The 27999-nt window shown below is 38.8% G+C and overlaps 1 protein-coding gene across 1 annotated transcript; it reads left to right on the forward strand.

The window, feature by feature from the left end:
• The first annotated feature begins 986 nt into the window (after window positions 1-986).
• On the forward strand, window positions 987-27979 carry necab1 (N-terminal EF-hand calcium binding protein 1). The gene is made up of 13 exons (XM_031854053.1): window positions 987-1175; window positions 3917-3941; window positions 6872-6980; window positions 8711-8736; window positions 9015-9112; window positions 14601-14737; window positions 19232-19353; window positions 20934-21010; window positions 22158-22205; window positions 24099-24211; window positions 24973-25050; window positions 26222-26313; window positions 27394-27979. The coding sequence occupies exons 1-13, from the start codon at window positions 1089-1091 to the stop codon at window positions 27420-27422; spliced, it is 1041 nt and encodes a 346-aa protein (XP_031709913.1). The 5' UTR covers window positions 987-1088; the 3' UTR covers window positions 27423-27979.
• Window positions 27980-27999: the final 20 nt, after the last annotated feature.

Genomic DNA, 27999 nt, shown 5'->3' on the forward strand with positions numbered 1-27999 from the left:
GTAAAGAAGCTACAGTGTATAGAATGATTCTATTGAAGTTATTCCTTTTTAAATGTTTTAGATGAGTCACTAATCACTTTAAAATAGTGATTATAGCTGCTTACATTTGGTTACATTGCTATTTGCTGTCATTGAAAATAAAATGATGAAATAACAATGTATGTATAGGCTACTTGTATTGTTTAAAATAATGTCAGCAGGGATTGTTGGCCCTTGGGCATTTTCACATTATCAAATCTGGCCCTCTTTGAAAAAAGTTTGGACACCCCTGCCATAGAGCTACAGTTAGTTCTTATCTTTTTATTTAAAAAGATGTCAAACATTGTTGCTGTATCACATGATTTTATATGACTACCGTGGGGAGAAATGTCACAGGCGACTCTTTAATTCGAGCTGAAATTAAGTTTTTCCTGGCCTGCCTTTGTATCTTTTAACAAAAGCTTCTATACCTCTATATCAAGCATTCTTTTCTGGGCACTACATGCTATTTGTGCTTCTCATTTGGCTGTAGCCACAGTACACATATCAACTGACAACAGCGATGTTATGTCATAGTAGACAAATGCTATTTTTCAATGATCTGTCAGTGGAAGGTAATTATCCTGTGCACCACAATGTTATAATGCCAAACAGTTTGTATTTGATTGACACTTTACTTGCTCCAACGGAGATACAGGTTTGGACTCATCACAGCAGCTGAGGCAAGTACCGCGCTGTCAAGACCTACAGAGACAGCCAGTACATGGCAGGAAGTGTCGTGTTTAGCTTTCAAAATAAAAGCACAAAGATTCAGCCAAGTGTCGGTGTGTGCAGGAGCAATGCAAAGAATAACCTCAAAAGTAACCACAGAGTAATTTCGATCACATTTGGCTACTTTTCTAGCTACTTTTTTCATTGCATTTCACGGAGCAATCGTTGGATTATGAAACTTTAATCCGGAAGTTATGTGCTTTATTCCGGTTGACTTGACTGCATCAGAGCTCTGGACCGCGTTAAAAGCAGTCGCTCTTTCTGACCATTGGCTTTGATCAGATAAGAGGTTCAAGCGGACACATTTACAGTTTACAACTGAAGCTACATTTTGAAAGATGGATTGTTCAGAGGAGGTTCAGTCTGTGTCCGAGGAGCCCAGAGCTCAAATGGAGATTAAAAAAGGAATGTCGATTTTCATAGATGTAAGTACTGTAAAACATTTTTTTAATCATTGCTTTTTTGAAAAAAATAAAAATGTATTTCATCTCCACTATTATTGCAAAAACTTGAGCATAATGCATTTTATTTTTTACAAATTATCTCGATAATAAAAGGAAAACAGCTATCATGCTTCCCAGATGTTCTTATTGTTTGATTTTTTTTTTATTGCATTTGAAGAAATAGATGCATTTTACTTTTTATATCTATGTTTCAGTGATATTATTGGTTGTAGGTTAGAAGAATTTGGACCAAAGTTAATGGGTCCCCAAATGCATGCAGGGTACAGCGGGTTCCTTTTTATAGAATGAATACATTTGACAAGGCTGACCTTTAATTTGGCTTCACGATGTCAGGATTTCAAAGGCTTGAAATCCATTTTTATGTCAGTGTTCAAAACCAAATACCAAGTTAATGAAATGTTAGAAGTCTTCTTGGTTTGACAAAAAGTCAGGGTGTTATTGAGAAACCATAGCTGAATTAGACAACATATAATATTGATATACAGAACTTTTTGAATCTAAAAATGTTTTTTAAAGTGTTGAAGAATTCCATAAGAATTCCAAACACTAGTAGATCTCCCTTAGATGATAATAATAAGAATATTAAATAAGATATATGAATATCAGTAATGATCTTCCTGTAGTGCTTTGCCTCCCCTGTATCACGGCACTCACGGCATTCTGCCTCGGCACCACATAATTATATGCCTCCCCATTCCTCCACTCTTTCATTCGCTTGTGATGTCTTAGCGATAAACCTGTTGGCTGCCTTCACTGTTTGACAGAGACAGGGTAGGATGCACCCATGGGAACCAAGAGTTATGAAAGGTGGAATTTGCCGTATAACATCAAATCAGTCACTGATGTTGAACAGGTGCTCTGCAGGGAATGAAACCTCTGCTTGTCATCGAGTTGGCTGTCAGAGTGTATGCTTCTGTTGTTTCCAGACATAGATTTTGCCTTAGCTGGGTGTGAGTCATTAAAACACGCTGACTCCAAACAGTTGTTTCAGCCTGGAGCAGGTTAGATGTGATGTGTCTCCATGTGTGTTTTTCTTTATGATTTTGATGCTGCTGTGGTGCCAGATTTCCACTGAAGGAAAAAAGGACCATCACACCTCAGAATTTATTCATTTTAATCATTAGATGTAAAAGATAACTTGAAGAAATGAGATGACATGAGATGGCGAGATGAGATGACATGACATGAGATGAGATGACACAAGATGAGATGACATGAGATGAGATGAGATGACACAAGATGAGATGACATGACACGAGATGAGATGACATGAGATGGCGAGATGAGATGAGATGAGATGACACAAGATGAGATGACATGAGATGAGATGACATGAGATGACATGAGGACATAAGATGAGATGACATGAGATGATGAGATGAGATGACATGACATGAGATGACATGAGATGAGATGACACAAGATGAGATGACATGACATGAGATGACATGACATGACATTTTCAGTGTGAGCTGGTACCTGATAATATCCAAATGATTTCCAATATTATAATGTGTATGAAAGTAACTTTCATGCACATTAGTTTATAAGAATAGAAAGAGCAGTTGTCAGGTAGAAGAGTTTGGAAAGCAGAAAAAAGTAGGGCTACAACTAACGATTATTTGTCCTCATTGATTAATGTGCAGATTCAACATTTGCCCGATAAAACATCAGTAAACCAAGAAACATCCCTATTACATGACCTTAACCCAAGGTGATGTCATACATATTATTAATTATTTTTTAACCAGCAGCCCAGAAGCAAACTATATTAATTTGATTGTAATTTGAGACAAGAAAAAAACAGCAAATTCTCACATTTGTGAAGCATAAACTAATAAATGTTTGGCATTTATGCTGAAAAACTGTCTTTATTAATCACTTATCAATATAGGATGAAGGCATGGAGAAGATTGATTGTTCTAACTTTATACATTTTTTTCCTTTGTTTATGTGTGTGTGTGTGTGTGTGTGTGTGTGTGTGTGTGTGTGTGTGTGTGTGTGTGTGTGTGTGTGTGTGTATTATTTGTTGACCTAAGAGGTAAGACATGCAAGGCATACAATTACCTTGCAGGGACAAATATAGTTGCAATTAATTTAATTGATTGATTATATAACTTAGAAATGGACAAGAGATGACAAAAAACAGCTGAGATAGATTGAGAAGGAGTTGTTGGGGGACGGCAGAAGAGGCAACAAAGTGTGATAAGCAGAAAAATTTGAACAAATTATGTAAGTCAGAACACACAACAGACCAAGAGCTAGAAGAAGCTGGGTGGATATATTAGGATTAGTGTTACCCCTAGCACAGCGTTTAAGTCCCACAAACATAGAAGAATGGCATTTTGAACTTTAGCCCATTGATTGTTACGTTGTCAGATTTAGCCTACAGTGTAAATCGACACATGTTCTAATTCTTCTTCACCAGTTTAAACCCGATAAGAAGAGAAAGTGGGCCAAGCTATTTTGAGGTGGTTCGAGCCTTTTTAAGCTGATGTTGTCGTTGCCACTCTGCCTTTCATCTCATCTGGACTCTGGGACAGCACTATCAATAATTTAATGGCACACTGCTTTTGAGAGTGTGATCGATGATTCCCACCCCACAAACACACACACACACGCACACACACACGCACACACACACGCACATACACACTGTTTACCTTTGATGATATCCCTCTTTTTTCCTTTTCTCTTTTCAGATTTTACGGAGAGCTGATAAAAACGGTAAATATTGCACCAAAAGCTACCTCCAGACTCACACACAGTGTCTTTGGCATTTCTTCAACATTTCTTTCTCGTGTGTGTGAAAACCTACTTTCTCAATGAAATTCTGATCATGACTCTCTGCTGATACACTCTTTCAGTTTCCATGGAAACAGGAAACTGACCATCCTCACTGAGGTTCAGTTTCAGAGCATTGACGAAGAAAAACGTAAAAAAAAATTGTACCAGTTCAACATTTCTATCATGGCAGTTCACGATTAATGAGTAAGAGGTGGACAGCTGGAGGTCTACGGCTAATTCTGCTGTTGGTTCACCTCCACCATCTTGTGCGACACTATCATAATATATATATACAAAATACATAGTTCATGTTGGTGTCTTCTAGGTCAGCGGTAGTCTCGATCCAGGACATTTCTATCTTTTATTGCACACTGGCTCTGCATTGTCAGAATGTTCTACATTTATGTGCAGTCACAAAATGAAACAAACTGTTAAAGTAATAACATTTTTAATTACTTGCAATAAATCACAAAGATAACATATAGTTTTATGTTCTAAAAACGTTTTTCAGTATGCCTGTGTGTACATTATTGAAATAACTTTTCTTAAATAATTTAGATTATAGCACTGAAATACAATTAAAAACATAGATACAATTGGTTTTTCTATGCTAAAAAAAGGAAACAAGATGCCTCTATGAATCACATATATGAATAAATTGACATTTTGTTTAATGCTTATTCGCTTTGTTGCCTAGATAAGAAGATCGATACCACTCATGTCAATTTGAGCTATGTCACCGGCAGCTGGTGAGCTTATACTTTAAATATGAACAAATCACAGTTTCACAGCAGGTTATGTGCCGGACTACAGTATTTCTTGACCAGGGACAGAAACTTCCTGGAGTCTCTGCTGGCTGCCTTGCAACTGTTCCCTACTAAGAAGTAGTCCGGCATTTATCGCCCCTGGAAACAGTGAATTATACACAAATATGTTGCAGCACTTGCTGCAACATATTTGTGTTTTTTTATTTTTTTATTTTATCACCAGACTTTCAGAGGACTAATTTCTACTACTGTCTTAGTCAAGTCTCATGTTTGTTCATGAAGTTTCACATAATTCCTAAGTCAGTTAATTTTGTTAATCATTGATATAATTGATTTGTAAAGACCTTTTCAATTTTATTTGTTTTATTTTCAGACACATTTTCAATACAACCATAATCCTAATTATATAAAATCAAACACAAGTTTGGGTCCAGGGGACAATCACTGATGGCATAAAGTGTTTATAATTGTGATAATAGTTTACTGAAGAACACCATATTAACACTTTAATATTCTAAAATCATGATGTAATAAAAACAAAAACAGGATTGTTTTCCCTATTCCCACTTTTATTCAAATACAAATAATATTGCTGCTTTAACAAATGCAAATAGCTCTCTGACATCCCTGCTATGCAGCTTATTGAAATATATTGTTTTTTCATTAATGGCACTGAAATTCAAATAAAAGCATAGACATGCTCTCAGAAAGAAGTCTTTATTCAAAGGAGACAAATGCCTCTATGGATCACTTTATCTTCATGCACAGTCTGCCGAAGCATGTTTGTGCTTGGGACATTAAGGACACTTTGACAAGGGTTTGTCAGATGCATATATCCTACAGATTTGCGATGGGACCACCATTTGTGTGTATGACTGCACATGACAGTATCTCTTTGTGTCAAGTTAACACGTGTCGTAGAATATACGTAACCCTGCTGACACGCGGGCTACGTTCATTTCTGGTATCAAACGGTCAAACCACATGAATTTGAGTGTTTTTAATTGCAGAACAAACTGAAGTCTTGTTTTGTTAAACATTTTGATATAGAGACCCTGCATGAAATCAAAAAAATGATTTCCTCTACATGCAAAAAAGTGTCTAATCAGAATGAATTATTCACATGCTTCATTATTCATTAAATGTCCGTCCCTCGCTGTGAATGGTGTCATGCAGCATAATGAGAAGTCATCCCGCATGTTTGTTTTTAGTGTTAGTGCAAACAGCACCAATTGTATGTCAGGTCCATTCCAAGATTATTTCTGAACTCATCGAGTGAGTCACTGAGCGCTTGATTTGTGTACATTTGCCTTTGATCATCTCTCTTGCTCACATCGTGACATGACAGACATACTGAACATCACCTCCGGAGCAGCGGGTCAAAGATCAGCCACCTCGTGTCACACAAACAGACAGAATCTACTTTTGCCAGAACTGTGTGGACAAAATATGTCGCCTGTGGTTGATCATATTAATTTTGCTGCCAGATATTCAGTTTGGGGCTCCTCATTTTGAAACTGTATTTTCACCATTTTCATGAATATTTCACGTAGCTTGGGGCTTTTTATTCCAAGCATAATTGCAAAGACCCAACGCATAACAATGCTGTTTAGGACTACCATCAAGTTGGTCTCATGGAACAAATGGTGATTACCCTTCAGTGTTGTTTACTATGATAATAACAACAAGGAAGAATGTTGCACAGTGGAGTTTGTTTGTTAAGTTTTATTACTTTATTTTCCGCTGTGAATGGAGTTTTATCTATATACGCTTGATGCCATCTTTTGCTGATTCAGCCCCTGCAGTTTATAACACGCTGCATCTTATCTGTGTTATCTCAAGTCACCCTCAGTTTCATCAGCTCAGGGGGTGGACTTAAATTATTCATTTAAAGTTAGTACACCTATTTCCTTATGGAATGTTGATAAATTAAATATGTGCTATCTTTTCACCTCCATGATACATTTCATTACATGTTTTATGTCCAACAAACACAAACCAGAATGCTCATTTGACCCCAAACTAGTTTTAGGATTGAGGAATCATTTAGACTGAGCTGTACTGACACAGTGTTGACCAGCTGCATTTGTGCTCCGTCCCCAGATGATGGAAAGCTGTCCTTTGATGAATTCAAAGCCTACTTCTCTGATGGAGTCCTGACAACTGCGGAACTACAGGAGCTCTTCCACACAATTGACACTCATAACACAGAGTAAGTCCGTTCATTACTCTATCTTGTTATTATTGTGTTCCATGGAGGACAGAATGAAGATGTGGATGATGGAGGAGAGGTAGATGACGATGCTGTTTGGAAATAATGGAACTGTAGTTGCAGCTTTCGGCCGTTTGGTCTGCAAGGTAAATGGCCGAGGGGCATGAAAACGTGTCGGTATTTGACACCCTGCAAATGGCAAAAGACTGGTTCAGCAGGGCTGAACGATTCAACTGAATGCAAACTCAAATTAAACATATCTGGCCTTACACATCAACTTTGTTCATCTGTAACATATTTTTCCTACATGAACCCATAATATCTCAATAAAAAAAGGCCTGTGTTTTTCTAGCTTCCTTTCAAGAATGAGAGATTATTTTGTAATCAAAAGACTGTAGACTGTAGACTGCATGAAAACACTGGTCTTTCTGGCAGTGTCTTCAAATGGCTACACCTGCCTCAGAGATCTTTATGGTGTCAGAAACACACTGTGGCGTGCCTCAGGAATCAATTTTAGGGTGTTTTATGTTTTCATCAATGTGTTTCTCATTGCTGATGTGATCAGGAGTCATGGTATATGGTAGAGAATGATGAGACATTACAGTCATGCTGATGACAAATGTTATAATTTGTTTCATCCTCATCATGAATATGAGATATGTGATTTACATGAGTTAGCCACGAAGCTTTGTCAACAATGATAGAGCTATATATTTCATATATGTCTTCAGCATCACTCTGCTGTCTGCTAAATCACAGAGAAGTTCAATGGACTCGGTGTTTCACCAAAACAAACATGTGCCTCATTCTGTGTTCATTTCACAGATGGCAAAGTTGTTAGGAAGTAATTTGAAAGTCTCAAATTAAATCCTGTATTAATTAAAGAATGAGTCACTGAGCTGCAAGGTCTGCGTAACAGGCTGGTGAAGCTGCTCAGGTTGATGTTGCACACTGAAGGATTATTCAATACTTCACTTAAAATTACAATTATTGCATGCAGTTAGTAAATTCAGACATTTTCATTTGTACATGAGTAATATAGTTGCAGTTACACAGGAGGAGTGGCACGTGCAAAACTTTACTATGAATGTTTCTCCTCGTTAGTTACAATATGAAGGGCTTCACTTGTGCATGGTCCATTAGTATAAAGAACTTCAAAACAGCCAAGTTTCAAGACACATAAATTAGAGCTTTCACTGAGTAACTCAGTTTAGTGTTTATTTCTGGTCTGCAGTACCTCCTCTCTCCTCTGTGGCTCTCGGTGTTTTCGCCTATTTGCACTGATTGATTGCTGCAGCACTTTGTCCCCTGTGATCGACAGCTACAGTTTATGTGGAAGGAAATTAAAACCTGTGTAATTCCCCAGCCACCTTCATTGTAACAAGGAATAACATGTCTCTTGATGCAAGCCAGTCAGGGGATACAATAACTCATTTTCTACTTTACCTTCAGCTCTTTTGTTTGTTTCTCATGCATGGACATTTAACACAAACAGCCAAAAATTCCTGATAAGTTTCCTGTGAGGGATTCACTGTCTGGCAAAGCAACTCAATTATTCAATTATTCATGACATATTTTATTCGTCATGATACATTGATTCACCAAACCGTAGTCTGTCCAGCAAAAGTTGTTGCAGAGATAAAGGATCAATCTGTCACCTCCTTTAAAAACCTATGTTATTAATTATTGTTAATTATTTAAATGTCTCTTTCTCATTTTTTGTTTTGCAGCAATGTGGACACTGATGAACTCTGTGGTAAGTTGATCCTTCACCTACGTTAGAACAACTTTTAATATTGGTAAAAAGCTGTACTGTTCTAGCTTTAGCTTGCTTACCTCACAGTCAGGAGCACCGTAGACCCAGCATGAGGAAAGAACCATTTAAGATATTGTCACATGCGCTGTGACCAAACCCCTACAGGCTGTGCGACTGAGCTGTCACACAGCGCTGCTTTAACAAAACACCTCCAGCCCTGTCCCAGTTGCTTAACTCACAAAATGTTTTCTCCTTTATGTTGTCGTTCTGCTGTGAAGAGTATTTCTCCCAGCACCTCTGTGAATATGAGAATGTTCTCGCTGCCTTAGAAGACCTGAATATGTCCATACTGAAGGCGATGGACAAAACAAAGAAGGTAAGATGATAGAAATGAAATCATCATTGGAAATATAAACCTGCTTTTCTCAACAAAACACACTTGCTACTTCTCTGTCTCTAATGTTTCATATTTAAAATCTGTAATCATATCTGTAATTCTTCCGGGCATACACTGGAGGATATTTTTGATATTTTTTAGGATATTTTAGAATTCTATTTCCATTCATCCCCATATGTATATGCATAAGTTTAGCTGCTCACAAAATACACAAAGTAAGCGGCGTTAGCAGTGTGTGTATGGTGTGCGAGTGTGTTTCCGTTTGATGTGGTTGAAAAGAAAGGCTGTGACATTCGTGGCAAATTGTGTTTAAATGGTCACTGAAAGAAAATGGCACGAGAAAAATCTGCTAAATGGATGCTATTTCTATTTCTGTTAAGAGAACATTATCTGCGCATATCGTTTATTTTAATTAACATCCTCGTGACACACTCGTACACAGACCCACACCTCCACACAGTGAACATCACACTGACATCTCATGCAGAGCGTATAATGATAATAATGTGAGATGTTTGATTTACTCACAGCACGTGCTAAACTCCACGTCTCAAATCTCAGCATGCTCCTCTGCTGCCCTACTGGCTTCCTCAGATCTCCCATTAGTCAGATTTCCATTACAGAGCCAAAAAGGACGAGCCAGGACTCATTCATGCTACCCTGCAGAACAAAGCACGTTATGATTCTTTTTGTACTTGTAGCCAAAATTAAATAGGTTTTGGCTGCGTAACCAAACAAATACTGCGTTTGATCATGCCTTGGAAAAACCTTCATTTTGTCTCGATCTTACTGTAGAGCTGTGGCAGAAGCTGAGTACCTTTTAGATGATCAGACAGGAAAAGGGGGATTACGAAGGAGAGAAAGGCAAACAGATGGGGATGAAGGTCAATGATCAGAAATGGCAGAAGAAAAGCAGAGGACTGAAGGGACAAATGCTAGGATGAGGAAGAGAGGCATACATCTGGAGGGAGAGCTTTTTTGTTTGTTTCTGCCACCCGATCTTTCTCTGCAGTATCTCATCTGGCACTTATGACACACGCTGCGAGGCTCAAATCGCCCCTCTGATCTGCACTGAAGCAGACACGTCTCATTCTGCTTCAGAGAGTGGGAGTAAAACCGTTCAATTATTGGTGGTAGGTCTTTATTAACGCAGAGAGAGGTGACACACTTCAACACCTCAGAGCTGTGGTTGACAAAGATGAATGTCAATGGAAGATACAGATTTTTGTGTGTGGTAAATGTTGTGACACTTACTGAGCAGAAAAAATGGCAGTGAGGGGGAGATTTTAAGAAAAAAATGGCATCAAATAATACATGCTTTCAATACATGCATATAAACAAACTTGGACATATTCTATAAAGTAGAGAACCAACATATATCCTTTGAATAACTTTTTCCACTCAAAGAGAAATGTATTTTTCTTGAAATAGGTTCTAAAAGGTTGGACCCGCTGTAAGTAAATTACATGTGCCTTCATTTCTGCAAAAGAAACGACACATACAAACACTTCTGCAATCCCTTTGCAATCTTTCATGGACCTCAACTTTCGCCGACCTGTGATGAGGTGCCAAAATTTGATAAATGCACCTGAAGTAGTTTTCTGTTAAGAATAAGAATCTCAGGAGAACAGTTGAGAGCAGGAAGTGAGACAGCAGGAGAGAAAGAAGAGAAACAGTAGAGGCAGCATGGATATATGTGTTTTAAGGATTGTTTTGTCATTCGAAAAGGAAATATTTATCTTTTGAAAGCCTCCAGCTCACATGAGGTACACTGGAGAAACAATCAGTCTCACAAATCAGGTTTTCTTGTTCCCTCACAGATATAGTGAAATGAATATTCGAATTCAAATGAAATGAATGAATGGCAATTTACTTATTTATTATACCTTTACTGTTTGACTATTTATTGTACTTGTTTTGTTTTTTATTTTTCCTGTTTGGTTTTCTACTCATGTCTGTTGTTACACTGTCCACTTTTCTGCTGTAATCCTGCAAATGTCCCTGCTGTGGGACTAATAAAGGATTCTCTTATCTTAAAACAAATAACTGTGCTCAAATTGGACATAATTGAGGAGTTATTGGCCAAGGCAATAACTTTGAAATCAAATTACAACACTATAATGTGAACACACTGCCGATGTCGCCCTGGCGTTTATTCTCTGGAGCCTACACAATGATTTTCTCCTCTACAATGCCATACATTATTTGACCTTAAATGTGTCATATTGAGAGATAATCAACTTATGGCAAGCTGCATTTATCTTTTAGCCGGTATTTGCTTACCAAGGAGGAGAACAGATGCTGCATTAATAAAGCTCAGCCGTCTCTGTTACGAACTGTATATGTATTTGAGTGGGTGGTCTCTGGCTGTGGATGTGTGTGAGGGGGCTGCCTGCATGTTTTGTGAGGTGTTCCCTTTTTTTGCATTGTAAAAATTATTAGTGTGTATTTGTGTGAGCTAACGTTTGCACAAGCTTATGTGGTTGATTGTGTGTGTGTGTGCTTTTGTGTCCTCAAACATCCATGCCCATGTGCGGGGGAGCTGGAACAAGAATGTGCATCTGAAACAAAGCCAGGCATGTATGTATGTGCATCTGTGCTGAGACACTAAGGGTCTCATTTTGCACAGATACTCTTGCCAAAGCTATTTAAAGGTTTCCCGTACCAAACCTCCTCTAGCGGCGAGAGGAAGTTGCTGTGAACTTCACAGTTTATTGTAGTATTAGGGGTGCAATATTTTGTTTTCAGAATGCAAAATGCTAAAAAAAATCAGCTGTTGCAGGTTCAAGTTTCAGGGTGCATCCTGAGGTAACAAATCACTAGTTGAAACTATAGCCTGTGATTTCTTAGAATGTAGGAAGGATTTTACACACAAACTTAGTATTACTTTTATTAATAGCTGGAGAAGCTCAGTCCACGATCTCTTGTTCTGGCACTTTGAGGTGATCAGTAAGAAAGGCTTTCAATCAGCTTCTTTTGGACATTTTTTGATGATTTGCAATCAGGATTTTAAAAACACGGAGGTAAAGTCAGTTTGCAGTGGGTGAGGTATGATTGCATGGCAAGGTGGAGGCTAAGTAGTAATAGCCCAGACTATAAGGCTCAAATAGTGTGATATTTAGCAGCAGTGCATTGACAAAGAACTCAATTGACCTTTTGTACAACTGAAAATGAAAGGTCAATAGAAAAGGCAAAAAGGAAAACCAATTACGGACCTTAAGCTGTTTAAAATGACTAAAGATTGGTGAGCTGGACACACACACACACGCACACAGACACACACTCACACACACACACACAAAGGAACAGATCACAGGAGGTAATCTATGCTCAGATGGTAGACGGGAGACTGACCTTTACCAGTTTTGTCGTGACTCACTCTCACTGAGTGAATGTGCATGTGTGTGTGGATGTGTGTGTGGATGTGTGTGTGCTGATATTCAGAATGTCAGGGGATCAAACAATACTTATGACCGATAGCAATTCTGAGTTTTTAAATCAAACACAGCAGAAACCACAGCGTTTTTCTATTTTTCTTTCTGTGAAAAACAGAGTTACGGTTGTTTTTTTTCTCACATTTTAGGACTAATTGTTCAATCTTTAATCTGATTTGCTGCTCGGATCAATATGAAAATAGACGAGTGTAATGATCTGCTCTATATTCTGGAGAAGAGTTCAGCTCAACATACTGTAACTAGGATATGTTTGGGCAATTCCGCAGTCTGATAATTAAATCCAGCTTTTAAAATCAAGCCATCTTCATTGTACTTTTTAAAACACAATAATTACCAATAGACAATACATTTTCCTGTCTCTCACCCCCTTTCTTTGTCTGGCACACACACACACACACACACACACACACATTAACCATTCTCTAATCTTCACTAACAAGTTTGTCGCGTGAGCAAAGTGTGGGAGCTGGCGTGCAAACAGCAAACTCTGTTGTACCGAGCATCAATCACTCTCCTTCGATTAGATCCTAAACAGCACTCAGCCCTCCTGCTCCGGTCCACGTGTTACAAATGATGCCTCTCCAAAATGTCATTCAATTAGATTCCCCCCCCCCCCATCAACTTACTGAACAAACAAAACAAAATGACACATAATTCCTCGACCGGAAATACTTATTTCTTATACGTGGTTATGATTGAAGTCTGTGACGCATTTTTGATGTTATGTTAAAAACATTTTTCAACATAACATGCAAACATGTTCTCTGCCAAAACGTATGCAGATACCTGTTCCTGCCGATCAGAAACATGATTTAAAACAATGAGGCTAGTGTATAGTTTTGGTTTTTGACATGATAAACAGAACACCAGAATGTGTTCTTTAAGACCCCAAGTGTCATTGAAACTAAATCATTAAAATGTAGTTATTTGCAAAACACATATTATTTCTGTCCTTTCAATAGTTGCAGTCAAATTTGCATCTTTTATAAAATCATATAACTGCTGTATAAGTATTCTTTTGGAGTGTCTATAATAACTTTTATCTGATTCCTGCAAAAAAATATTATTAATTATTTGCTCAAATGATTGAGTTTCTATTTTATTCTATTTCTTACAATATCATCATAAAGGTCAGTTGAGTCATCATGGCTGACATCATCAGGGTTATCTTGAGTTAGGCCTGAGATTCATTGTTTTTGAAGCTTGATTCCTTCTCAGGACTAAAGCCGGGATATAGTTCCGTCCCGACTTTTCTTTTTCCAGCGTATCTTTTGTAAGTCCCCCAACTTTATGAAAGTTCAATACTAAATCGCCTGGGTACCCCTTTAATGTGAGAGATCAAATGCCTGTTTCCATCTTGATAAATGCTCAGTGGACGTCTGAGTCAGCAATGAAAATAAATCCGGTTGTATGCTCAACAAAGTCTAATATTTGTATTTAACAAATGCATTAAACAAAAATAAAACGATATCCAGCGTGATTTAAATGCTGATGTTAAGTTGCTAACTTCAGTAGTACAGACACATCTATGATTCGGTGATGAATGAATGAATAAATGAGTTATATGTTTGTAGCAAAATGGATTAATACAACAGAAACTCACACTCCCTTCCTGTTTTACCTGTAAATGTACTCATTAAAAGCGTCCCACCCTTCCTTCATGCATATAAGTTGAGTTCTTATTTTATTGTATTTAACTTGAATCATTCTGCTGTCTTCTTATCATCCATTTAAGATTGATCAAATACAAGTTAAGAGGCAGGCTTTAGGAGAGGTTGAGTGTGAAACCCCCTGATTGTTCATGTTCTTCTTCCTACTCCCTCTTGTTTCATGTCATCTTTTCGAAATGATTGATCTTTTAAGCATCTTTTAATTAGCAGAAGAAGTTTGGACGTTGAGTGACTCCTGACTGGCATGCGAAATGTGTCGCTGCTCTCGTTGCTCTATCATCCTTTCTTTTTATCATGCCTCCCACTCTAACACTCCTCCACCTCCTTCCTCGTGATTGACAGGATTATCAAGAGTCCACCCACCTGGAGCAGTTTGTGACCCGCTTCTTGCTGAAGGAGACAACCAATCAGCTTCATTCACTTCAAAGCTCTCTCGAGTGTGCCATGGAAACCACAGCCGAGCAGACTCGCCAGGAGAAGTAAGAACAAATCTTTCACACACATACAATTAGTCCTTAAAACATGAACCAATTATATTGTACAATGGCATCTATAATTACAGTTATCACATCTTGTGTGACAATTTTGTCCAAACCACGCACACTAATTTACATCCTACATTTCAGATTTAAATGATGCTTTCATCCAAGGTGCTGCACAACAGCACAGGTTCCTGTATTTATAAAGACCACCTGCTTTTCTCTGTAATCCATCAGATATCTAAATTCCTTTATTTTTTTTGATCACTCTGTAACCTTCCTATGGGAAAAATATACATGGAGGGAGAAAATTAAAAAGGGATTGTCAAGATTTGAGAGAAATAATACATGGAGACCAAAAAAACACAACAAATACAAGGAAAGATGGTTTCAATGTCCTGTGATCTGAAATCAAAATGACACGATCAAAGGATATGGGGGATAGAAGTAAATCACTGAAGGTGAAAATAACAGTAAATAATAGTAAAATAATCTTCACCTAAGCCCCTTTCACACAAAGATTCCTCAAAACTGCTGTAATGAAGATGTGCCTTTACGCCGGTTTTGCTTTTTCACACTGAATCAAACAACAGTAGCATAATGCTGCCTCGGTGTGTGAAAGAAGAAGAGGCGTGACGTGTAACATAACAGTGTCTGTCGCCCCATTCTGTCTTCATGCCTTTATTATAGACTGAATATTATATTCAAATGAATTCACCTAAAGATGCAATATTGAATATACATACAGTATATAGGAATTGGATAAACTGACTTTGTACAATGAAAGATGACACAACTCTACAGAACGGTTTAATATAAAAACTTTGTTTTGGTTTAACGACCTACCACTTCACTGTTTTGGGTCACTCTCACGGTTCTCATCAGCCTCGTTTCCAGTCACATCAGGCAGCTAGCAAACAGACAACGTAAGATTGTACGTTGTGAAGGAAAGTGAATATACGGGATTTACAGTCATCAGGCGGTAGCGGACACAAACATGACTCAAAATCAATGCTAATGGGACTCTGTGTCTGCTTCAGTAAGGCAGATGTTATGTTTACAGCTTGCTGTGCCGCCCTGAAGTGTTCAAAAAAATCAATTAACACAGGCTTTGCTACTGCTTTGTTCTTAACTGAAAGCTATTTACTGTAACCCCAAAAATATGCAAAATGTGACTTTTTTTCTACACAAGACATCCATTGTTTGTGGATCAAAACACTGAAAGAAACTGGACAAGGGTGAAGGCCACAGCTGACACATCGATGATAAGAACACGACCTTAATGGGATTATAATTTCCTTATTAGCATGTTTATAAATGTTCTTTCTGATAATAAACAACCAGCCGCTGGCTGTGTGGACAGTTGATGATTAAACCTGAGACACTTGTTTTGAGGGCATTCTCTCTGCCTTTGTCTGTCTGTCTTTGTCTTTGTCTGTCTGTGTCTGTGTGTCTGTGTGTGTGCGTGTATGTGTGTGTGTTTGTCTGTGTATAGGTACATGCAGTACTCGATCAGTCTGCATTCTCATTCAGAATTCAGTCGCTCGGTTCATTAGTGATGTGACTCACCAGTGTAGTACACCGGGTTTCATGTACGTTTATGGTATATGCTATTTATAGGACAGGTGATGACGCACCGTCTTTTTGCGACCCCTCACCTGTCTGTGTTCTCACTTGTTGCAGCCTCAACAACCGAGCAGTGATTTGCGTATTTCTGCTTGATTTCAGTTTGAAAGGATTGTTGTGTCCTTTTTCTCCCTATATGTTTAAACGTATTCTCAGAGGCAGAACATGATGTGCTTTGAGGCTCCCACCGACTCTTCCCTTCTTTCCTGTCCTCTTCGAAATGTTTCTATCTCCCTCTCATGTCAAAGTGCGTCTGTCCCTTGCTCCCAGAGCAGCTTCTTCTCCTGCAGCATCCGTCTCTGAATTGCCACACTTCAATAATTCCCCCTTGCATCTGAGTGCTATCACTCTGCTCTTCGAGACATCCAGAGGACCTGGTTGTTTCTCTGGTGGCTTAAAATTGGTTTCTGTGGTCTGTTTTTTTATGTGTGAAGAGGACACCTGGAGCTCACACTCATGGATGCATGGTATGACTCATAGCTGAGCGTGAGCTTTGTATTCATAAGTTGTACTGTTCATTTCAAAAGCAATATTACTTTCCTCTTGGTAATTTGTTGCTATTTTCCCAATAGATAACCCTTTCTTTTTTTTTGATCCATCATTAATCTGCATAACCATTTCATTATTTCAGTAATCACATCCTGGCTTTAAAACAGAAGAGGTGAAACATGGACAAAAAGGTCCTGGATCGCTAATTCAGGCCACATAGTTTGCTCTAACAGAGATTAACCTCCTCTTCCTTCGTCTTTGTTGACATAAAGGTTGTGGAAGGAACATGAAGAGGCAAAGGCTGCTGATCTTTGCTCGATGCTGGTCTCAGATGGGTTTTAGCAATTAAAGTTCATACAGTATGACTCAGTGGAAGACCGAGGGGGACTTGTCAACGGTTCCTCCTGCTCCGTACATCAAGCAAACACACACATTTAACTCGTGGGTTAATTATGCATTCTGCGTTTCTCCCAGATGTAGGAGGAGGCATTTCAAATCTATTACAAGTGGTGTCATGTGACGCAACCGTGTATTCTCGACCAAAGGAGATCATTCTGAATAAGATGACTGTGATTTTGGTATATTAGGAAACACATATTCACAGATCTGCTATAGATTGCTCACTATATATGAGATTTACTGTAGTTAAAGCTAAAAAGCCAAGTTCTGAATAAAGTCTAGTGGATGAAGGGAAAAGTTTAACATTTAGAGAGTTAGATGAAAAGATTTATACCACGCTCAATGTGAACAATCTACAGCCGCTCATTAGCGTAGCTTAGGCCACAGCTAAATCAAAAGCAGTTTTTTTGACTAAGAATGTTTTAAGTATCTTGAAAGGAATTGCGAATATATAAAACATGAATTATTAAACACTGTGAGCTGAAAATGTACAAACATATCAGTGTGAAGTCTGAAGAATGTTGGAGAGCTTCGCTTGACAACAAATAATGATCATAAAACACACTGTCCGCTCTTTCAAGTATACGCAAAACTCACACACACATATAAACATGAGCATGTGCATTTACCTGCACACACATACACACACATCACCAGAGACACCCTTAGGTCTTCTCAAAATATGGGCCCAAACAACTTGACAGCACAAAGATAAATCCTAGGTGATGTCACCCTGCGGCTGCATACCTTCTCACTGGCGTTAGCATCACTGTCAGACAATCAAGGCAACGCAACATACAAATATAACGTAAGCCTGGACAACTTCAGGCCTGAGCTGAGACATCTATTCAGGAGACATGTGTCCTTTGGGCACATGGTGCCAGACACCCCATGTGAATAAGGTAAAATATTTAACTAATAGATATCATTAAACTATAATGGTGGCAATAATTTATTTTATTACAAGTTTGATTATGCTTGTGAAATATGTGCTAGTTTAAATGTCCAGAACAGAAATCTGAACAGTGGATAAAGCTGCCGGTTCAAATTATTGTTTCATTTTGTTGACATATTGGAGTCAGAATTACAGAATTAATTTTGAATATCTCTGTATTACTACATAAATTCGCAAATGCTGTCAACAGCCATAAAAAAAACTATTTTGCCATGTTTTTAGTGATATAATGTTCCATAAAACAGGCTATGAATGATATATGAACAAACCCCTCTGCAAAACCTTCAGATTATATTGGACTGAAAGTGGAAAGTTTGGTGAATGTAAGCAGAGATTTCTGGCTCAGAGTCTGAAAAAAAAACAGATTTAGAGAAAATGGCCTTTAGAGATATGTGTTGTAAAATCCCGTACATTTTGTAAGACACTACAGGTGAATAGGGAACCAAGTATTCCAAGTTTTCTAAAATGTTATGTTTAATGATGCAAATGAGGCATTATCTAATGCTAACTTTTGGTGACTTTAGGAGAAATCTACAAATTTAAAAAGACAAAGTAGTCAAATATACACCTAAATACGTATTTTGGATGTTTTCTTTGCACTAGTCTGAAAGAAGAAAAATAACCCAAATTCTTAAAATTGATCAGTGCATGAAAAACATTGTTTTCTCCCAGGGTGCCTCCCCCTAAATGATTACAAGTTGTCCCTCTTCTTTTTTACTGTCTTAGCACAAATGCGTTCATGCAATAAACTATTCAAATTGAACTTCCTACTCGTGTTCATCTTTATGTAGTTAATTAAATTACAAAGTCAAGACTTATGTTTATTTATGAGAGTCAGCAAAGCCCAAATCTTGGTCAAAAATTTTGTGGGACCCATCTGTCATGTGGTGTGATGAGTGCACCACAAAAACCACAGAACAAAGGTCATTTAATGTCAGTTACAAAAGCCTTTTAATTGTAATGCAATCTCAACAAGTTAAAAGAAAATATGCAGACATATTAATTCCTCCCTGTTCTGACTCCAGACAGGGCCCGCTGAAGCCAGAGGTTTTGACCATCCAGTGGTCGGGTCGTCGCTCCAATCGCAGGCTTCAGAGGAACAGCAGCCTCTCTCCTAACAACCCTCTCCTCAGTCTCGTCAATTCAGGTGGGTTCATATGTCATGCTGTCTAATGCTGAGTTTGTGGAAATAATCGGAGCATCCCGTTGTGTTTTTATACCGCAGTGCTCCACTCTTGAGTTATGTTGTCTTGTAGCTGCCAGCAGCAGACAAGCAGCTCGGCCAGAGTCAGAGTGTCTCCACAGGAAGCAGGGCCGAGCACAGAGGGAGGGGAGGGAGGTCGAGTATAGGTGTGAGAGAGAAGTGAGAGACGGAGACAGATTGAAGTGGACAGTTGTGTTCCCATGTGCTCCTGGGTGTCGATCCAAAGCCACTGAGTGCTGCGGCACTCAGGTGGAGGTTTGAGGATGGGAGATGTACGACCTCGATCTCAAGTCATCGTGTGCTGCAAGTGTGAATACACTTTCACTGTCAATAAGATAATCACTCAACACAAACTCCTGTCATGATAAACATAAATACTAGCAGCTACAGTGTGCCAAGCGCTCCCTGGTTTGTGATGCACAAGTGCACCACTAGCCTGCAGTTTGTTGATGCATGTTTGACTTGCGATGCCCACGGTAGACATAATAGTTCTTCAATAGTGAGAGAAGCAATAAACCTGAATGAATACAATAATTACCAAACAGTCCTCGACTCCCAATTAGGGCTGTCACAGTGTTTTTTTCACCACAGGATTATCGTGGCTAAAACAACTAATGATTGTAATTTCTATAGAATTTAGTTTTTAATAATAACAATGCTATCAGTGAAATTCATCTTTAACTTTGTTTATCGTGCGTTTTGTCTTTTTTTTGGCAAATGAGTTACACCCAAATTACCAGTGTGGTGAAAGAGAGTCTGTAACAAGAGGCGCTGGGTTATTGTCGTAAGTGGAAAATCAAGATGATATAAATATTTCACACTTAAATATCACGGTTATTGCCAACCGGTAGATTGACAATCACACCCGTACTCCCAAAGCAAACAGAGTCAAAATCTTTGACATTTTATTGTTTGTATGTGTATTGTTTTGTATTTTACTGCTGTATTTTGTAAAGACAAATTTGGGATTTGGGGCCTTATGAATAAACTTGATTTCCACTGTGGTGGATCATTGAGTTGTATTGTTTTATATTTTTAAAGACGATTGCTTGAAGTCATTACTATACAATACACTTTTTTTAAAGTTTACTTTATTTAGTGCTGTTAACTGCAGTCAAACAATCTTAATGAGAACACAACTTACCTTTATAATCAGACTCACTTCTTGCCTTGTCGTCATATGTAACTGTTGTTTGCAGGCAGTCAGTTTTCGGTTAAACCTCCATCATGACATCAGCTGCGGTTGCTGGGAGACTTGAGCAGCAGCTGCAGAGCCTCTATGAACTTTGATTACACGCGTCAAAGCGTTTCTATTGATTAGCATGTTTGTGCGCTGCATTACATGAAAGGACACCTTGAAATGCCTCCTGGGACACGGTCACCTTTTTAGAGGTATTCAGGTCAAATAATCAATGGAGGAAAATGTGTTTAAAATATAGTCGATGTATGCAGCAGCACCTTTCATCCCTTCACCTTTGTTGTTCACTCTTTCCGTCTGAAACCTATCCTGTCTGTGTCTCTAGGTGTTTATGAAGAAGACGGCCAGTGGATGATCCAGGTCAACAGACTGCAGAGGCTCATCGACCGTCTGGAAAAAAAGGTGATTTCCTTTTTTCCCAACCTTTTCCATACACTCCGCTACTTCCTGCCTCCTTCTTCTTCTTCTTGGCTCTTGTTATTTTCATCTTCATCTGTCTCGTCTCACCATCCCGGCCATCTGGTCTTTACACCGCTCTCTCAGATCGACCACAAATGATGGCAAATTGACTCACAACGATATCTACAAATGATCTAAACCCAACAACACCCTCCCACGTAGGAGCACAAACACATATGCAGTCTATAGTATAGATGAAACTCTCACAGCTTCTATCTGCATGTGTTGAACGTAGCATGAAATCTGAGATCTGATTTGAAGATTTAAAGTTCATGTCTATTTTATTTATATTTCGGATCCTTTGTGGATTTTGCACTCATGAATGGTAAATCAGTGGTTCCCAACCTGGTGGTGGGGTCTCCTCAAGGCACTCAAATATAAATCTGAGTGGCCGTGAGATGATTAGCAAGAGGAAAGTCATGTTTACTTTTTTATCCTTTCTTCTAATCTTATATTAGTTCTTGTAAATTGACGGCTTATTGTACTTCTTTATACTCAAAACATGCAAGCAGAACAGGTCTTAACCAGTAGCAATTTACAATGGTTGCAAGATATTGCTTTAGTTTAAAGAAGAAATATACAACATTTAGTACATAAAAAACAATAACTATTATCCATGTAAATCTATAGTGAAGTAATGTCTACCTGAGCAGAGAATGAAGTCGCTCTCCCTCTCTGTGTGTGTTGTTATCTTTTTATTGCCGGGCTGGCCGGGTATGATAGTACAGCCTGATAATACAGTCTCGACCGACAGTGTCGACGTGGAAGCGTAGCACCCACCCACCGGTTCCCCCTCAGGTGAACACTGACAGCTATGTCAGCACTTTTGCTTTTGCACCTTAGTTTGTACTGTTAGCGCTATTAGCTCAGGTAGCTGTGAGCCGCCACGTTGAGAGCCGTTGAGAGCCGTTGAGAAGCAATCAAATTGCTCCCAATCTTGTATTATGGGCCTTCAAGGGCTCACCAGCCCAGCCAGTGACCGGTTATTACAGGAGATTGTGCAAGATGTGCAAATTCAGAAGTATTTGCTGTTGAATTAGCTAAATGTGTCACTGTGCTCATCGTGCATCATTGTATATTTGTTCTGCAGGAGATCCGTCTGGAGCCCGTTGAAGAGGAGGTCTTGGAGAGCAAATCGGTGCGTTTTGTGACTTAAATCTTAACTTTTCTACTGTTTGTGACCACTCCGCGTCTCTCTGTTTTCACATGGGGGAGTTTTACTGAAAGGGAGGCCACACTGAAAATACCACTAAGTGGTTGTCATAGCAACAGCAGGGCTGAAACTTGTCAGAATCATATTCTGTTCCTCCACAGCACTGACCGCCTTTATCTTTAATCTTTATGTTTAAAGGCTCCGTATTAGACTGGGAGGTATGGGCACGTGTGAGGAAGAGAGTGTGTGTGTATTTCAGTGTGTGCTCTAATATATACAGTGGGTACGGAAAGTATTCAGACCCCTTTAAATTTTTCACTCTTTGTTTCATTGCAGCCATTTGCTAAAATCAAAAAAGTTCATTTTATTTCTCATTAATGTACACTCAGCACCCCATCTTGACAGAAAAAAACAGAAATGTAGAAATTTTTGCAAATTTATTTTTCTGTCAAGATGGGGTGCTGAGTGTACATTAATGAGAAATAAAATGAACTTTTTTGATTTTAGCAAATGGCTGCAATGAAACAAAGAGTGAAAAATTTAAAGGGGTCTGAATACTTTCCGTACCCACTGTATATATTTACAGTAGCACTATAGTAACAGGACATTTGTTTGAGCTTCTCTTGTGTGTAAACCTTCTGGCAAATGAAATGACCCCTTGTGCTTTTTGAGCTGTGCTTACATGGCGTGCAGGTGTTTGTGTGCATGTTATCATTCCCTGTTTAACTTCAGCATCAACATGCCAACGCAAAGGGAGATTGCTACTGCCCGAGCTTCATATCACTCATTTCACGGCTGAAAGACTCGCTACAGTCGTTGACACAGCCGACCAACGCAAACACTGGCAGGAGGATTTCTCTTCAGTGTCTACCATCAGACACACGAAGAGGAGGAAGAACGTGTGGTAGACGGGAGCTTTCTTTTTTCTAAAGATCGTTTGTCTGTATGAATAATTTCATACAAGGCACACGTGTTTTTTCGTCATTTCACGTGAGATAAATTCACATGATGTGGACGTGTGATTTTCAGAAAATATGACTACTTTGCCTCATGCTGCTATTTGATCATGGCATGGTGAGTCCAAAAAACATAATTTGAATTAAAGCACAAAAATATAGGTTTGTTTTTTTAATTTAATATGTATACCAGAAGTATCATAGCACAGCAGCACAAATGAAACCATGCATATGAATAATACAATAATATAATAATATAATATGTAACTGTCGTGTCTCATCATGCGCACGTCTCAGCAATATGTGAATTAATAAATATGTAATTGGTGTGTGTCACTGGGAATAAATGTGCTGCTGAGAGAAAGACTATGTGACTCCGTTGGTGTGAGGGCATGTGTCCCCTGTGTGCGCATGTGTGTGCGTGTGTGCGTGTGTGCGCGTGTGTGTGTGTGTGTGTGTGTGATGAGAGAGTGTTTCTCCCAAATTAGCCACTGAGAGAATTTCTTGAGGCGTTTTATCAGTCACACACAGACACATAATTAACACACACATACTCACACCACAGGCCGACGGGCAGACGATTCACTTCCTGTTCCCATCAGCCACTCTGCCTCTGTCAACAATGCTTCATCGGCCATGAAAAATTATCTTTTATATTCTCATGATTATAGCAGGTTTTCCTGGTTATTGTTCCGTGCCTTTGTTCAACAAGACTCAGATGCTTTCATTTTTTATTTCTCAAAGTGTAAGAAAAGAGTGTAAATGAGTGAGCGGGTGTAAAACCCGGCCAGAAGATTTCTGAACGTCCCCCAGCTCCATCAACCTCTCTCTCTCCACCAGAAGCAGATCCTGACCTTCTAACTTTGCGTGCCTTCACGTGTTTGTGTGTGTTTGTGTGTGTCTGTGTGTTTTGTCTTCACAGCACATCCTGATAGTCCAGAGGCAGCTCTCGGTGCTGGAGGACGAGCTGGAGGAGTTTCGTTTGGCTCTCAGACAGTACATGGAGTGTGCCTGCGCCCAGACTGGATGTCTACAGTCAGTTTACATTCTCTTTGTTCACTTTGTGTCGGGGATTTACTACACGTATTTGTATTGTTTAGTTGTCAACATTTTTGCAAAAGGTTGTATAAAGAGCAGTATGGGAATAAAAGATACATCCAAAAGAAAAAAGAAAAACCAGTCCTCACAGAGCAGGAAATGTAACATTTAGCATTTAGTTGGTATATTATCTGCACACTGTAGCTGAGTTTTTGATATGAATTACATCAAGGATGTGCAGGCTCTCTACAAGGTTCATTTATATCAGAGAAACCTTCAGGAGATCATGAGCAACATTGAATTAATCATGAAGCTTTAAAATAGAAACAATCAGAGAAATGGCTGTAATTTTTTGGCCTGAAGATTTAGTGCAGCATCGGACCACAGCACGTTCGGTCAGCAGATGAAAGACAGTTTGCACTTTATTTTTCTCCATTTTAAACATTAGAAAAAAAACTCACATAAACTGTCACTTTGGTTTCAGGCCAAATCCAGCAGCCCAAAAGGCAGCATGACATTTACATGCTTTGTCACGGCCATTTCTCTCAATTAAAATGAGATTAAAACCTCTGACAAAACACTATATAATTATAATTTGAGGATGAAGACACAGAACATATTTATTTGATAGATTCACATTGCCTGCTCCGTGTCAGCGAGAAAACAATGCAGACGGACAGGCTGTGCTGAGGGACACGATGTAGCACACTAATTAGTGATTGCATGACTTGTGTTCTCTCCTCTTTTGCATTTGGCAGCATCGCAGTTCAGAGGCTGGCAAATGAATCACGCTTCATTCTCTATGAATTCTGGGAGCATAACAACGTGTGGAAGAAGTAAGTATTTGCCCGCACCATATGCATCATGACTAATGCACCGAGGCCTCATCACATAAACCCCAAATGATGTTCTTTGCTCAGCTGGAACTCGCTGAGAGAAGGTCTGGTTCACACTGCGTATAGTGACAGTGTTCTCCGTGAGACTTTAATGAAACTGATGAGCAAAGATGCAGAGAGGAATTCATGTTAATGCAACTTCAATTCTTCATAACTTGCATTCATTTCTTAACATGTGACTTTATATTTTGCATCTGACATCTACTTAGTCTAGTCTGTTTCATAAACATTCAAAATGAACCTCAATGATAGCAACATGCATTTACCAAGCAACTGTGTCTCTCACCTTTGACTACAGTACATATTTTTATCTGAAACAAGGTCCCATGTTGGTCCACCAGAAAGGGCGGGACTTTGCCTCTTGTTATCCCAACATACAAGGAAATGTATAATAGTGCACAGAATACCCGCACCCACCCCTTCCTCCCAACAATACATTTCAAATAGCATACCATTGAAAATATACAACAGAAACAGAAACATACACATGGAAATAGCATTTTGATACAGCTCATTTGAAATGTCTTACATTTCTGCACATAAAGGTCACTACGAGTCAAAAATAGGATGCCGAAGGTGTCCATAATTTACTCTTATAGTACTGTATATTAGACTTTCTCCAGCTTTAAAAAGAACACAACATCTTTCAACTAGCTGGTGTGAGAAGTGGATTTTTCCACTTAATCAGGATAAAACAACAGGCTAACAGGCAAAGATAATGACATTATAAATATCTATTGACCAAGCAGACGTTTCTAACTTTACACTCATGGAGAAAGTGCTTAACTCCAGTGTTTTAATAAGAAATACAAACTCTGATATGAGTGTTGGTCACATTGGATTTTTTTATATTGCTTTTATGTGTGTTTTGCTGTTTCTGCTTTTTTGCGCGTTTTATGTTTTTCAAACCAACCAGCTACAAATTGCTACAAAAGTAAAGTATTTTCAAATAGACTTAATTGAAGAGACTTTTTTTTAATGTTTTGGAGGTTTTAATTAGTTGCCTGTCAATAGTGAATAGCCTAGGAGAATGGTGTCATGAATAGGTAGGTTTACAAACAACTGAAGACATCTTTATGCATCATCAGTAAGTGAATCTTCCTCTGCACAGTCACCTGCAGACCAACTACAGTAAGACCTTCCAGAGGGGGAACGTGGACTTCCTGGAAACTCCTGAGAGCATAACCACCATGCTGGTTCCTGGTAAGATCATTCATTAGAGCTCCTGCTGGTTCTCCACTCACCTCACACTCAAACCTATCATATCCACTAAGATCAAGATAACTTTCATAACCTGACTGATCTTACACTGCTGAAGGGTAACCTCTTCAGCCTCAGGTGCCCTCTGGTATGTCTATCGCCAATCACGAAGACGACCCTCAAACCCTCAGAACTTCATTTTAAATTTGTCACGATGACAAAGTTTTCAAAAATACCAAGAAGTCGTGCTGTGAGATTTGTGATTTGAGTATTTCACCTTGTAAATGTGATAAAGAACGTATGATGTCGATACGTATTTAGCTTGATGGTTCATTCTCAACCTTGGAAACAGTTTGACCACAAAAATTATTTTGAAAATAAGAAAATCTCAACACACGTTTCAATTTACTTAACTATTGAAGCTTTCAACCGCACCTCATGGCCTTTCTCGGCATGAGGCTCAGTAGTTATAATGGAAAATAATTTATATATACATCTATACAACTTAATATTTATGATATCAAATTAAATAAAACGTTCTACATGACAATCAAGCAACTCCGGATGAAGGCCATGAGTTGTGGTTGAAAGCTATGGAGACAAGTAAGTTGGATCTTATATTGAGGTTGTTGTTGTTTTCCTCTTTTGTGTTGAGGATTTTTGTTTGTTTGTTATGTTTTGGTTTTGGTTTTGGAGTCATTATTGCATTTTGCTTTGAAGCTAATTATGTAAAAGGACATTTAACAGTCACATATTCAGCTCATGTTAGACTGTCACTCATCTTCATTCATAATAAGTCTGCTTTTGTCCATGTTTTGCCATTTTTTCCAGCACACCAGCAATTGTCTTTCTGTTATTTTCCCTGCATCATTACATCAAATTGATCTTGATTCTGTCTCACAAGCATCACCACCACGTAACCAGCCACAAGCAGCGCAGAGGGCAGTGCTGATTACATTTGTCACAGATTACATGGACACACAAATGCACAAAATACACACAGCCGCAGAGGAGAGCGTACTAAGTGTGTCATTGATTGGAGTCATTTTTAAGTTATTTTCTTCTTCTGCGTCTCCTCCACAGCCTCATGGTGGGTCCTCAACAACAACTGAAAGTGGACGAGCACCGTTCACAGATCGTCACTGATGGGTGCCGAGAGCTACCTGTCAACACATCAGGAAGTCCATAGCAGCATACACACATGCGCGCACACACACACACACACACACACTAACTCAACACAACTCGTAAAGTCATGGTGATTAGTATTTAAGACCTCCATGTTCCTTCATAGTTATAGATGGTAGTCGGAAATAGTCCATGCGTATGTGTTTGTTTACATACCTAGACGACGCTCTGACGTCCTAAAAGCAATGACCTCATCAGACAGAGACCCATCTGATGATCTGACATCATCACTTTGTTTGAAGTGACATCATCTGCAGCCCGGAGTAGATAATGAAAGCTGAAGTGAGCTGTGTGTACGTGTGTACGTGTGTGTGTGTGTGTGTGAGAGAGAGAGAGAGGGAGAGAGAGAGAGAGAGGGAAGGACAGATACTTGTATCAATTGTAGCAGCTCTGGTGAGCTCATTAAAACATTATTCTGTTGTTTCTGTATTTAATGTCTCCAATAAGATAATCATAAATAAAGACGCTATATTGTTGTGTATCATGTTTTTACCCCTAGTT

This window comes from Anarrhichthys ocellatus, unplaced genomic scaffold, assembly GCF_004355925.1.
Source record: "Anarrhichthys ocellatus isolate YVR2014 unplaced genomic scaffold, GSC_Weel_1.0 scaffold14, whole genome shotgun sequence".
Taxonomy (NCBI): Eukaryota; Metazoa; Chordata; class Actinopteri; order Perciformes; family Anarhichadidae; genus Anarrhichthys; species Anarrhichthys ocellatus.